Source organism: Gymnoscopelus braueri (assembly GCF_963280865.1).
Source record: "Gymnoscopelus braueri genome assembly, chromosome: 6".
NCBI lineage: Eukaryota > Metazoa > Chordata > Actinopteri > Myctophiformes > Myctophidae > Gymnoscopelus > Gymnoscopelus braueri.
Window position 1 is genome coordinate 8,559,454 of NC_137607.1, and position 15,818 is coordinate 8,575,271.

At 41.1% G+C, this 15,818-nt stretch overlaps 1 protein-coding gene across 1 annotated transcript; it reads right to left on the reverse strand.

The window, feature by feature from the left end:
• Positions 1-559: 559 nt before the first annotated feature.
• On the reverse strand, positions 560-13,471 carry LOC308087223 (uncharacterized protein). Its single transcript, XM_080430942.1, has 9 exons — positions 13,395-13,471; positions 10,905-11,044; positions 10,575-10,700; positions 7,530-7,554; positions 7,223-7,249; positions 6,156-6,283; positions 4,493-4,618; positions 4,038-4,062; positions 560-2,818 (listed from the first exon to the last, which is right to left on the reverse strand). The coding sequence occupies exons 1-9, from the start codon at positions 13,444-13,446 to the stop codon at positions 2,580-2,582; spliced, it is 888 nt and encodes a 295-aa protein (XP_080287068.1). The 5' UTR covers positions 13,447-13,471; the 3' UTR covers positions 560-2,579.
• Between the last annotated feature and the right edge of the window lie 2,347 nt (positions 13,472-15,818).

The following is a 15,818-nucleotide window of genomic DNA, read 5'->3' on the forward strand; positions in this document are numbered from 1 at the left end:
CATTGGCCGCTGCTGTTCATTGGAGCGATGCGTCAATGCAGCTGACATATTGGCAGGGGCAAGCCGCACATCCTAATGCATGTGTGTATGTTTGTATGTCCCATGTCTATTGAAGCAGGAGGTCTCTCCACTGTTACAATTATCATAAATCATGAAGCATTTATGTCTGTTGAAGCTTGAGGTCTCTCCACTAGTAAAATCATCATTACTCGCTGAATTCTCAACTAATTTTCAAGCGGTTTGCTTTGTTGTCAGACATATGTAGTTCTGTTATGATGGCGATTATGGCGAAATAAAATAAACAAATACGGGTTTTCATACCAAGTACACCTTTCAGTTACAGTAATATTTATAACACAGAAAAGGTTTAGTCTCAGGTATACAACTCAGGCTCAGTAGGTAGTCAAACTAATGTATCTACCAAACAGAAAACACTCAGAGGTGGTCAGCACTGCTTTAATTTGATGTATTTTGATTCAATACAAGCAGTAATTATTAGGATTATCCTTATTATTACAGTAAAAAAAATACATTTAAAAAATATTTAATTTGCGAAAAAGAGTTTCAACACATTATCAATGATTAAGGACACTTGGTTAGTCTTGTTAGTCTTAATATTTTGGGATGTAATGTAAAATAAGTAAAATCTTCCTCACAGATACATCAACCTCAGGGAATCAATATTTACCAGTTGACATAAAATATGTATACATACAATATGAATGACGTTGTATTGAACAGGATGAGGACATGTGAGAGGGAATATGTTATATACTAGCCTAGTTACATACTTCAACACCTAATACAAATGCACCTAATGCAATAATTCATATTCATTTACCCATATCCATATTTCTGCACTTCATAGGCCTCCATATTTTATAGTTATCTCCCCCCATGCTTTTAATCCATTTCTTTTTTTTACTTATTCTGATACTGAGATATGAATGACATATTTAATATTAAACTAGTTACATCTGTACATACTGTATATAATATATTAGGAAATATTATAATAAATATCTAGACAATAGAATGTCATATTTAGTTGATTTAATATTATATTATTATATACATAATATTATTATGTATTTAGTATTTCAACTTCCACAGTCAAAATACTTAATACATAATAGGTTATATTAAAAATGACGGGGTATGCTATCCCAGATTACTAGAAGTTAATAGAAGTAACTCTGAAACAGCTGTCATATCTTTTTCTATTTCTATGGCATATTTGAACTTTGAAGTTGAACTGAAGTTTGGGTGAGACATGACGACCCCATCTTGCATTTTAAAACATTTTAAAATAGTAGAGGGAAAAAAAGGCCAAAGAAGTTTAGGCATAAGGGGTACGGTGGCGCGCAAGACATCTCTGATCCATTCTGTATGAGATGGATGTGCTGTTGATTTTCCGGAGCAATTCCAAAAATGCCAGGGACACTTTGACACACAGACTTGGCAGACTGGGAGGCGAACCAGTGACTTTCTAATTACCAGACGCCCTTTCTACCCAGTAAGCTATGGCCACCCCAAATAATGGGGTCTGTAGTGATCTCTTTCCACACATGTGAGAGAATGTCCTAAAATAGAGGTAGACTGTTTAGTTAAGACTAGCTTGGGCTGGTTGAGGGATATGGGACATATCTAAGAGTTGATAGACCCGTATAGACAGTACAGTTGTGAGATAATCCTGAGTTTATGCTGGTTTTTAAATGGATGTGAAATGTAACCCAGGAATGAAGCTCATCATGGTTAACTGGAGGAGATACACACCATGGTTTACATATCGTAGTTAACTGGAGGAGATACACACCATGGTTGACTTATCGTGGTTGAGATAAACACCATGGTTGACTTATCGTGGTTGAGATAAACACCACGGTTGACTTATCGTGGTTAACTGGAGGAGATACACACCATGGTTGACTTATCATGTTTAACTGCCCGAGATGTGAGGTTTAAAGGCTCACTATCAGATAAAACTCACTTCTACAAAGCTATGATTTCCCTGTGTGAACTGGAAGGCAACAGGTGTTGAGAGGTTGTCTATTGTATATGGCACAGTACATAGATTTGAGTACAATAATCATGTATTAATGAATAGTATAGTATAGAAGTATGAATAATGTAGATTCATAGCACCTAATCGTGCATTTTCTTATCGATTATAGTCTTTGCATCTAAATTATAAAGCAGTGTAAAATGTGATTTTCTTGCTGATCTTCAAATAGCACAAAGACCTTTGGTGAGGGAACATAATGTTAATGAAAAAAAAAAAAAAACCTGAATTTACCAGAGGACAGTAGCAACTTTAGAAACCAGAGAAGCTAAACAATCTTGACCCATTCAAACATAAATGTACACTTGTTAGTTAAAAATATGGGTGGTAATGATTAATGCATATGAAAACTAGCAATTTTAAGCTTTTGGGTGTGACATACAGGACATGCGATACATGTACTGGTACTGCAGTTCAGCAAGACAGGAAGAAATGGCTGCTATCCACTATCGCCTGTGTGCGCGCATATGTATCTCCCCTCACTGTCTGTCTGTCTCTCTCTCCTGCACCCTACTCATCAGAACCCTATCTCTCTGTCCTCTGGTCTGTCAGGTTTAGTGTCCTCTCCTGCAGTGTCTCCGGTCATTGTTGCCACAGCACTCTTGTAGCCTTTGTCTTCAGTCCGTTTGGAGTTGTAGACCCAGAGACAGTAGATAAGACAGGGCACCAAGACGATGGCTCCAAGAGGAAGGACGACTGCCAGCACAACTCTCCATAGGTCTGTACACCAGGTACCAAGACAGGTCAGAGTTGGACCTGGTCAAAGAGAAGATATTACATTTACTATTAGTTCATTATAAAGTATGACACGATGATAGAAATTGACCGTGTGAGCTAAAATAACATAAATTCTATTCTTTACTTTGAAACGAGAGCCGTTAGGCCACTCACATTTACACAGAGATCCAAGGGGACATCCGAGTGCATGCCTTGTTGCTCTTGCACAAATACATGTCTGCAGACACATATCGTAATATAATCACTACCACATTGAGTCTGCTGTACGCTGACTCTCACGCTTACGCAGGTGTTGCAAGTGTAATCAGGCTTTTAGTCTGATGTTTCTTTTATTAACAACTATGCTATAAAACTATGGTCATGTATTATGATCTGCTTAGTGGATTGATTCCAGGATTTCAGATCCCATGGTGTTCTCCTCCTAGATAGTTATCCATGATATTGTATTTTCCTAATTCACAATATGATGTCTGAGACATCCTATTTTTAATCAGGGAAGCCTCTACAGCTACAGTATATTGAAGGTATGATGACCATTAAATGGTCATCATTAGCCTGATGTATGCTGAGAGGTCCACATTTATGTTTATGTGTTTACGAATGTGTTCATTTTTATTATGCACTGATAAGGAATATTATTATTCTAGTCTAAATTCTAATCTAAATAAACATCATGGATGATTGTCACTTCCTTTTATGATTGTTCTCCTTGGGTCCAGCACCTGCCCTCAAATAGTTTGTGGGTGAACTAGTTTGAACTGTTGAACTGTGAGTGAACTCACACTTTCAATAAAACGAGAATGTTTGTGGTCATTAGAGCCTTGGGGTTTCATCACTGGAATGACACACTCTACTGTACATTAAGTTTGCTATGCATGACAAAAACTATCCAGAACATACTGTACAAAAACCTTCCTTTGATTATTTCAATGATAAAATACTGTATTACAACAATAGAGATGTGTAGACAGACAGACAGACAGACAGACAGACAGACAGACAGACAGACAATTAGCTGCGCATAAGAAAATACATTGTTGAAGTTATTGTTTGAATGGCAACAAAATCAAACAATAACAATATTTGATACTTGAATAACTGGTTCTGAGAATTACTGGAAAGAAAACTAAATCAATCACGTGAAACCAAAACGAGTCAGGCTGACAGAGCGAAAGTAACACTTCATTTATGAAAGAACACTTTCTAGAAATATCATTTTCATATTGAACTCTCTCACCTCTGCACTCTGTCTTATATAAGATCTGGAATAGAGAGAGATTTCATAATTAGTATACGTTAAGTACATACAATACAATACAGTCTGTGTGCGTGCGTGCGTGCGTGCGTGCGTGCGTGCGTGCGTGTGTGTTTAGCTCAAATAGTGCAAATTACTGAATGCTCAACATTACTTTGCTATATTTTGACAATATAATGTATATTTTGTCATGCCAATAAAACACTGCAATATGGATGCTGACATACAGTATGTTTTGTTCAGCACTGCTACACTGTCTATCTGTCAGCTCTCATACTGCCACATTGTCTCGCTCTAACCTATGTTGCTGTGGTCTCTGTGCTGCAAAGATATCATAATTTAGCAGAGAGACAAATGATGTAGTTGCAATACAGCAGTTGACACGTGATGTTATAGGAAATGTGATGTTACAGGTCCTGTACGAAAGGTTTCCTTACCCTTTCCAAAAAACACTCCACTCCATACGTCACATGGCCCAGACAGACATGCAGGGTGATGCTCTGATTGGTCAGATGTGAGACTCGTGATTGGTCACGATCAGAGTCAGCAGCTATGACAATCTTCTAAAGACAGACAGACAGACAGACAGACAGACAGACAGACAGACAGACAGACATTAGTGCATACGTTTATTTATATATATAAATGCAATACTTACTACATACTTCAGAAGCATAGAAGCATAAGGTGTGTGTGTGTGTGTGTGTGTGTGTGTGTGTGTGTGTGTGTGTGTGTGTGTGTGTGTGTGTGTGTGTGTGTGTGTGTGTGTGTGTGTGTGTGTGTGTGTGTGTGTGTGACTGTGTGTGTGTGTTGATGTACTGATGAATTAGTGGATGTTGTTTGTTCATTCTTGGAATGGAGATTCAGTTATTTTAGAGATGTGATGCTAAGAAGAGAGTCTGTGGCACAGACCACACCAGTTATGTGTCACCTGCTCCAACCCACTTCTCATAAACAATCGTGTCATAAACAATTCCGTGGAAATGCAGTGCACACACACACGCCCCTCTTCTCTCCTGTGTGTGTGTGTGTGTGTGTGTGTGTGTGTGTGTGTGTGTGTGTGTACGCTAGCATTAATGCATGCATTTGTACAATTTACAGTTCAAAATGTAGGCATTTAAATTAGAAGACGCTCTTTTCTTCTCTTATCTTAGCGACTTACAAGTGTGAGATCGGAATAAGCAGAGTAAATAATCACATAAGTAGAGTGCAGAGAGAACAGTGAAGTGCCTAGAATCCAGATTTAACCCTTACACTATTTCTGTCATGCTAACATGCTATCTAAATAACATTCTGTACTTTTGAAACAACAGGATACCAGAGTGTTGTCCAGGGGTGTTTTAGGGAAGGGAGAAGAGTCTAGGAAGTGTGGAGTATTGTCCATGGAATGCGATTGTTGAGTCATCAATGGATATTGGGTTTGATCCCAGCCGCTTAACGAAAACTGTCTGTGATTGAACGATGGTATTATGTTTATTGTGTTCTAACATCCAGCCGGGTGTTTTAGGGTTAGGGAGAAGACAAGAGTCTAGGACGTGTGGAGCGTTGGCCAGGGTTTTAGGGAAGGCAGAAGAGTCTAGGACAACAATTTTTTGTACTTGGTGCAGGTAGCAGCTGGGAGCCAATGAAGGGAGCAGAAAAGGGGGGAAGACTGTTTTCATTGATGGACACAACAAAGGAACCGCTGCAGTGTTGTTTATGGGCATGTAATGAATTATTGTAGCTCTAAAATAAATATACTATACAGCCATGTGTAATGGTCGAGCCATACGGTGCCAATGTTGCAGCTGTGGCCAGCTCCACAATGATTAAGACTGATGAAAAGAATGTGTCTGCATTTGTCCTTCTGTGTACACTAAGACTAGGTTCGCACACCTTTGAGTCGGTCTCAACTTTATAAATGAAGAAGGAACAAACCAAAGAAACTCAATAACAGGCATATAATCAAACCAATTGAAATACATTTCATCATCGGATTCGGATCATCCGGTAGGCTATACTTTACAAATTGAGCACAAAAACAACAACAACCTATGATTCCATGGCCCTTTTACCCGGGGGCCGCTGAGCAGCCAGTGAACAGATCAGAGTGTCACTCACGTGGTCATCTTCCCAGGACGTGTCACAGCTATGGTAGGGAGGAGGCTGGGACAGCTGGTAGGAGGCTGAGCCGTCAGGGTGGACCGAGGTCACACAGGACACAGAGCTTCTGAGCCCCTCTGCTGTGACTGTAGACATAGACATTATGTAAGAATTGGCCAGTGGATCGTAGGTTAACATCGCTGCCATATTGGCAGGGGACACTGCTAGAAATATGCCTAAGTTGTTTATACAGTATGTGCCTGAGACTACAACTTGTTTCTGTTTTATAAGCATTACTGTACTGGTATGAAAACCCTCATTTTTCATTTAACCAAGTATCACATATCATTACATAACTACATGTCTAACATTTGTCACCAAACATCCTGTAACAACATGCTATCTAAAGAAATACAATGTTTTGCTATCACACAATTTGTGATTAATAAAAAAAACGTATCTATCGAAAAAGGTGATAAGGGGGGAGAAACCAGCAACTATTAAAAAAAGGTGACGAGAAGGGATACAAGAAGAGAGATACAAGGAGAGAGGAGTGCTCTGAGTCTATGAGTCTTATAGGCAAGCAGTCTGCACACCGGCATTTGTACATGAGATGTTTTGCAGAGGTGTTTGTGTGAGGCTGTCGGTCAGTAAGTGGAAGTGAATCACACCTCTAGTAAAACAAGGAAGGAAAGGGTTGTTGCTTCATCACAGGAGGAATGGAAAATACCTACAATCTCAACAATTATTTCTTCACCACAATCACCAGTCACATGACTGTTCTTTCAAGCAATACACTAGGACACTGATGTGGTGTCACTTTTGACATTTAGCATTATCACAGCCACAAAAATACAACTCTAAATATAATGGTTTGATACCGACAATATGATCAAACCATCACATGGCTCATGAACCTATGATTAGTGCTGGCATGCCGTAGCCTTCCTAGATTCCTTCAAACACATGGCGGCTCATCTTACCCTGTACTCCCCGCTATGTAGACTAAATGTCAACACAATATATGAGAGAGAGAGAGAGAGAGAGAGAGAGAGAGAGAGAGAGAGAGAGAGTGTAAGACTCACCTTTGTTCTTTCTTGCTGAACAGTTAGCTATAAGTACAAAATAGACATTGTTAAAGTTATTGTTGAGTGACAAAAACAAAACAAACAATGACAATATTTAATACTTAAACAACTGGTTCTGAGAATTCCATGTGGAAGTGCAATGAATCAGACTGAAAGAGAGAAATTAAGTAGGTCACACCTACCAGATCCCATTACTTATGTGTTAGTTACCAAGTCATACACTTATTGACTGAATTAAATAAAATAAATATTCATTTATGAAAGAACTTCAAATAGAAATATAATTATCATATTGAACTCTCACCTCTGCAATCTGTCTTATATGAGACCTGGAAGAGAGAGAGATTTCATAATTACTAAATATAAGTACATGTAGTACTGTGTGTGTGTGTGTGTGTGTGTATGTGTGTGTGTGTGTGTGTGTGTGTGTGTGTGTGTGTGTGTGTGTGTGTGTGTGTGTGTGTGTGTGTGTGTGTGTGTGTGTGTGTGTGTGTGTGTGTGCGTGCGTGCGTGCGTGCGTGCGTGCGTGCGTGCGTGCGTGCGTGCGTGTGTGTGTGTGTGTGTTTAGCTCAAATACAGTATTATTTTTGTAACCTTTGTATGATCACCATTACTTTTCTATGTCTTGCTAAAAAAGAACTGCAATAGGAAATGGATACAGACAGATTTGACAGCTGAACATGTCCAGACATGTTAATATAGCATGTCTGGACATGTTTTTTATGTAACTAAAATCATACTGTACAACTGAATCAGCGATAAGCTCACATCTACATCAAGAACCAAAGCTGCTATGGATGAATTGGCTATCGTAATGTTTCTCACTAACCCAGTGTTGAGTGTTTGAGGATTTTCCTCTCTGTGTCAGGGACCCGGATGTTTTGCGACCCATATGCAGAACTCAACATTAAAGTAGACTCAGGAAACCAAGGTGGACAGTTTAACAACATCTTTACTGAAATAATAATAATGTAAACATAGGTACACCTCACAGGGCGAATACATTACAAGGTGAACCACGGGGACCTGGAAACTAGGAACCTGAACACTACATAATGAACCAGCACAGAGCAAAGTCACAGACAGTCTTAAATAGTCTCTGAGGATCGTTAGCCAACTAGGCACAGCTGCCACCCGCAGCTGAGTCCACTCTAGGCAATCAGAGACCAAGAGGAGCAGGGAGGGGCTGGGGCCAGACCCAGGACGTGACAGTACCCCCCCTTTTAGGGACGGATTCTAGACGTCCCAAGACAGGGACAGGGGGTACCGAACAGGGCCACAGACCCCAGGGGTGGAGGTCCTCGGGGGGGGGGAGTAGCTGCCAGGGCTCTGGCACTAAGTGGAGCAGAGGGCACAAGCAGCCGGGGAAGGTGCCGACCGGACCACCAACACCGCTCGCCAATACCTCTGGACGACGTAGGTGCGGCACGCCGGCCGGCCCGAAGACTTTGGCAGCGCTGATAGGACGCCAACCCCAAGTTGACATCCGTGGCATACGAATCTTCGGAGTGACGCTGGGCGAAATCCCATCTGGCATAGGAACCGCAGGTTGGCCACCCGGGTCACTCAGACGGGCCCAAAGGCCAGAACGTCACGCGGGAGTAGGGAGTAGGACCTCCGGGGAGGAAGCAGGCACTGGGCAGCGACGAGTCCACAACGTCAGAACGCGCAGCTCAACCGGGGATTACTCTCCAACTGGAACCCGCCTCCAGCGACGAACCAGAAAGCCATTATGGAAACAAACGACCCGGTCGGCAGGCGACGTCTCGTCGTCGCTGGACCCCGGGAGAACTCAGACCCCACTCGTAGGAGATGCGACGCCGGAACAGCGGCAGAACCGCGACATCAGCTGGGCAGCAGGGCACCCGGAAAACGGCCCACCAGGCAGGGCCCCCTGGCGTCGACACTTGTCGACACCCATCAGACGGCCACAGTGACATCTCGTGTAGCTGGCCACGGAGAAGGCGACACATCCAGGAGCAGGAACGGAGAACTCGAGGCCACAAGGTGGGGAAAGGAAACTGTCTCGAACAGAGGCTCTCTCTGGCTGGGAGTTCCGCCGGGTCCAGAATGGCTGGTTCATTCTGTCAGGGACCCGGATGTTTTGCGACCCATATGCAGAACTCAACATTAAAGTAGACTCAGGAAACCAAGGTGGACAGTTTAACAACATCTTTACTGAAATAATAATAATGTAAACATAGGTACACCTCACAGGGCGAATACATTACAAGGTGAACCACGGGGACCTGGAAACTAGGAACCTGAACACTACATAATGAACCAGCACAGAGCAAAGTCACAGACAGTCTTAAATAGTCTCTGAGGATCGTTAGCCAACTAGGCACAGCTGCCACCCGCAGCTGAGTCCACTCTAGGCAATCAGAGACCAAGAGGAGCAGGGAGGGGCTGGGGCCAGACCCAGGACGTGACACTCTGTGTTGAAAAGGTCTTTGATTGATTGATTGATGTAGTTTATTTAGTAAGACATGAGAATAGTACATGACAGTACATAACAGTACATGGAAGTACAAATTCACAATACAAGGTCTACTAAACTGGAACTCTCATTAAGCACTAAGCTTGTTTAAGATGAGAACCCCATGCACACAAATCATGATGTCATATAAGAGGCAGACAGATATACACACTACTATACAGAATGTCATACAATCAGCTTTCAGGTTACTGGTATGAAGAGAGAAATATATATATATATATATATATATATATATATATATATATATATATATATATATATATATATATATATATATATATATATATATATATATATATATATATATATACAAAAGAGGAAAATGAAGGGGGGGGGGTGGGGGGGCAGGTTTTAACATCTGAACGTAGCGGAAAGCAACTTGGCAGAGAGCCAAATTCCATATATCGTCGCTGTCGGGCAGAAACCTTGTATCTCCAAGTTTCACATTGTTATGTTTTGAATGGTCCATCTCATCATAAATTCCATTACATCACCACTACGACTACTGTCTAGATTGTCAATATGGTGTTTGATCGTCTAGTTCAGTCTACAGTCAGAACATGTTTTTTTTTACATGTACAGAGACATTTAACAGAGAGGACACGTGTGAGACATGTCGGAGTCAGATTAGAACTCACAATGATCATGTTGTCTCCACCAGGGACACAATGTATTTTTATACAGTTTTATGATTATTATCTCATCATGTTAAAATAATGTTGGCACTTCAGACGTGACGGAGTGAAGATCGGGTGACTGGTGCATTGTGGGATGAAGAAAGGACAAAATGGAGCCTGTCAGCCTTGCCAGGTTTATGTAGTTGTGATATTTTGAGAAACATTTTCTTACCCCTATTGAAAAACAGTCCACTCCATGAATGACATGTTCCACACACACATTCAGGGTGATGCTCTGATTGGTCAGATGTGTGACTCGTAATGGGTCGCCCTCAAGATCATTAGCCAGGACAAACCTCTGTAAACAGACAGACAGACAGACAGACAGACAGACAGACAGACAGACAGACAGACAGACAGACAGACAGACAGACAGATATCAATGTTATGTTATCATTGCAATTTTTATGCTTTTTGAAAAGTCAATCAAAAAGCAGCCACTGCTCTGCTACACAGTAAAACCACACCTTCAAATCAACACAGTGACAGAGCTTTAACTCACATTGTCATCTTCCCAGGAAGTGTCACAGTGATGGTAGGGAGGTGGCTGGGACAGCTGGTAGGAGGCTGAACCGTCAGGGTGGACAGAGGTCACACAGGACACACTGCTTCTGACTGGACCTGCTGCGACTTTCAGACCACCTGTACAACAACACATAGAATCTTAGATCCTTATTGATGCCACCAGGGAAATTATGATTTATCACACACACACACACACACACACACACACACACGCACGCACGCACGCACGCACGCACGCACGCACGCACGCACGCACGCACGCACGCACGCACGCACGCACGCACGCACACACACACACACACACACACACACACACACACACACACACACACACACACACACACACACACACACACACACACACACACACACACACAGAGAGTGCAGTATAACAGAGTGCAGTATAACAGTGTAGTATAAACATATATTACAATGAAACCACAGTAAAACAATAAAACATTAAACACATAAAACAAAACATCTAAACAAAGGTTTACAGCAGTTTGTCTCAGCAGCCTCTAATTATGATAGCAGTGAAATTCCACTGGTCCTGGTCCATGAGTCATGAGCATGAAAATTAGTTAAGAGGAAGTCATTGTTTGTTGAGTATGTAATCATCTGATTATAAGGTTTATAACTGCTATCTTTAGTTGTCAAATAAACTATAGGTCAGCACAACATTGTGAGGACAACAACTTGGTGTATTAGGCTACCATTTGCATTCCACATCCAGGTTCAACATTAATCATAATACTCTCATCTTAACCCTAACCCAGACCATGTAATTTGGACCTTTTTAGAGGTGAATGCAAAAACATTTCTGACACAAATATAAACATTCATATTATAAACCTCATGTTCTACTAATGCTGAAAAGAACATTTAAACCACAACTACCTGTTTAGGCTACTAGAGGTTAAAGTTGTGTCGGTGACAATGGCCTCTCTGTCCCAACCCAAACGCACAGCTTTTGGGTTGGCGCGCGCAAGCGTATGGTCATACAATCCACCAAAAACCCACAGACAGAGGCACACGCACGCAGCACGCTAGCTGGCAGTGGCAACCCTGGGCTATAATTAAATCTGAGGCTCTAAGCGAAAAGTAATTACACTCAATAGATTATTACAGTGTAATGAGTTCTGATATTATGTGTCTTCCAGCGATAACGTTATCTAGGCCACTGTTTCCCAAACAGTGGGTCGGGACTCATTTGTGGGTCGCGGACACATTTTTATGGGTCATGAGTAAATACATATCTATTTTTTTTTTAAAGCACAAGAAACAAATTCAATTATTTTTCTAAATAATTTCATGAATACAAATAAATAAAAATAATATAAATTCCATAAATTAGAAAAAAAATTGTAAGAAGTAGTGAAAATATCAGATCTACAAGCTCACAATCGTGACATGTTGTGAGCTTGTAGATCTGATATTTTCACTAGTTTGGGTTCTGGGGAGACATCACATTTCTCTTTTGGGTCTCGAGCTAAAACGTTTGGGAAACAGTGCTCTAGTGTAGACCACTTTGGGCAGTGACAATTTGAAATGAAATCAACTGATTTGCATAGAGTTTTAGAATTTAATATTATTTCCATGCGAATGAAATCCAATTCAAATATCAAAAATGTTTACACATAACTCCCAGCAGAAAAATTATAGTGCGGAAAACCCTCGCCATGGATGCATGACGGTCGTCTGTCACGACCGTCATGAATGAACTTCAACCTGGTGTTTGCACTTTCTCTATTTACGGCCTGTATATCTACATAAACGTTCAAATTACAAATATAAAGTGCTTACCCCATGGCCACAGATGTTAGAATTATATACGGGTCCTCAAAAGTGTCTGTATCTTCCGTATTGTTCAATAAAAAGCATTTTAATCCGATTGGTGGCCATTTTCTCATAGAGTTATGATGTATTAGAGTGCAATTCACCTCCCAACCAATAAGGTCACGTAGTTGAAAGCGTATAGAGAAAATACAGAGAAATGGCCATCGATCGGTTTAAAATGCTTTTTATTGAACAATACGAAATATACGGGTACTTCTGAGGGCCCGTACATAATTGCAACATCCGTGGCCATAGGGTAAACACTTTTATATTTGATATCTGAACGTTTATGTAGATGTACGGGCTAGAAATAGAAAAGGTGCAAACACCAGGTTGAAGTTCATCCATGATGATCATGATATGACAGTCATGTTTCAGGGCTAGGGAAAACCCCTTCTTCAAGACTTAAGAAAACAGGTAAACTATTATGCAACAATGGCCAAGAAAACAATAAAGGGCTAAACAAACATTTATTGTAGAGTATTTCCCGAATCCAATGCAGGCTATTTGATTCAATCATGAACTTGGGACACTCTAGTCTAAAGTAAAGTCGCACTAGGCTACTCCTTTACTTGATAATGTTTTTCTTCATATTATCTCTGAATCAAAGGGATTAAGAAACGTCACTTACTGAAGATGATTATAGTGAAAATCCATTTGTAATCCCGCAGTGGAGTTGCCATTGAAGTAGTTATACTATCCAAGTTGTGTTAACTTGTGTACCTATAGAACAACACAGACTGGAGAGGACACAGCAGTAGGTGTGTGTTTGTCAGTGTGTTACTGTAACAGTAACCTACTGGCTACTGACTGCTGAGCTCTGTGTCAAAATGCAGTTTCCTATCTAGGCTATATGGACTGTACCATTCACAATCACAATAGAGGGGGGTTTATAGCTCAACCGTAACTTATAACACCTCTTTTTGTTTGAAGTTAACAATAATCTTTATGACTTATTACCTGACTACATCCAATGTAAGAGTAAATACTGAGTCTCACTTGGTAGTCCACCACAATATGGATTGTTGAAATATAATTTCTAACTCAGAACCTCTTCCCCCCTTTCAACTTGCTATGTACACTATGTTTAGACACACACACACACACACACACACACACACACACACACACACACACACACACACACACACACACACACACACACACACACACACACACACACACACACACACACACACACACACACACACACACACACACACACACACACATTGACGTCAATAGAACATAAGAACATACTGTACATGTAGTTCCCCCAAACCCCAAGTCTAGTGAACTCAAACCTGTTTTACTTCTATGAATGACTCACACAGGCCATAAAGATACACACGTACGCATGCATGCATGCATACACATCAGACTATGTCACAATAACAGATCATATACGTATTATGTATAAAAAACACTTCCACTTTTATTGAAGTCTGTCTGAACTTTAGTTCTGTGGGTTTGACTAATTCTACTGAAAACGACAGTCTCTCTCTCTCATTCTCTCACTCAGTCTCTCTCTCATTCTCTATCTCTGCCTGCCTGCCTGCCTGTCTGTCTACTAGCCTTTAAAGACAACACAGGCTGTAAGTGCAAATACCGGTAGTCATATTTAACCTGTTGGACATGCTAGCCTTTATAATAGCCAAACAAAACCATTCCTCCACATTACATCTGTGACAACTGTGCAAGCTAGCAGGTCATCTGAGGACACGTCCAGTCCCATATATATACACATGACTTGCATGACCTCATCACATCACTGCAACTCAAACAATGCAATTATTGACCAACCAACCTCCTTCAAACCATCAGACTCCTCCTCACCCCTCTCTCCGTCTTTATCCCCCCCACCCCCTCTCTCTCCCCCCTCTGTCTTTACCCCCTCTCTCTCTTCCCCCCTCTCTCTGTCTTTATCCCCCTCTCTCTCTCCCTCTGACCCCCCCCCCCCCCCTCTCTGTCTCCCCCCTCTTCAAAGAACTGCATGAACTGCATGAATGAACCAAAACCAATATTGCTATAAGGGCTAATAAGCGATACTATTAGTTTGAACATCAATAACAAACCAAAATAAATTAAGACTATAGCAAACTCAATTACACACACACTGATGCAACACACCCACGTGACCACATGTACTGTGCAAGTAAGTGAGAAAAGAAACATGTGTTACAGTTACAGGGTGTTTCATCACTGTTGTGGTTGACTCATTGGAACAGGAAGTAGTCTTCTGAGTGTAGTGATTTATGAGAGATTAACACCGACACTTTCCTCTGTACGCGAACCTCAATAACCTCTTAAATACTATGCTTACTATACATAATAGAGTATTCCTAAACTCTTACAATAGAACAAGGAGATATGTAACTGACAGTTTTCTATTCTTAAAATATTGTACTTTTATTGGAGGTTTAATATTCATTAAGGGATAAAGCATTATAGCGTAGCAAAATAAATCATTATATGATGCGTCAGTGCAAGTAGTCAATAAAAACAATTATAAAACACCCTCCGTCTCTCACTACATCTGACTCATTCTGTTTCCATAGAAGTCAAAGTTGTTTGCTTTGCATTCCTCACCATCATGGCCTGTGTGTGTGTGTGTGTGTGTGTGTGTGTGCGTGCGTGCGTGCGTGCGTGCGTGCGTGCGTGCGTGCGTGCGTGCGTGCGTGCGTGCGTGCGTGCGTGCGTGCGTGCGTGCGTGCGTGCGTGTAATAAAAGAGCAATTATCATTGCCTTTAATCTGTCTGGGCCTCTGTGCTGTGACTGGACTGTTACCATGGTGAAGGTGAAAAACATAAACAGGATGTCATAAATCTTCCAGGTCTTCCACCAGAATATCGATGGCCAAAATGCAAAACCTCCTATGTGCAAATTTCATGATTTTCGGATTTCACTGTGGATGAGGACTATAGGCTATGCTGCACATGCTCAGTCTCTCTGCAAGATAGTCCCGCCCCTCATTTTGTCAGAAAAAGTCATTTGACTAAAACCTCCTATCTTGTTCAGTGCCAATTAGTGCTAAAATGTTGAAGCGCAAAGCCTC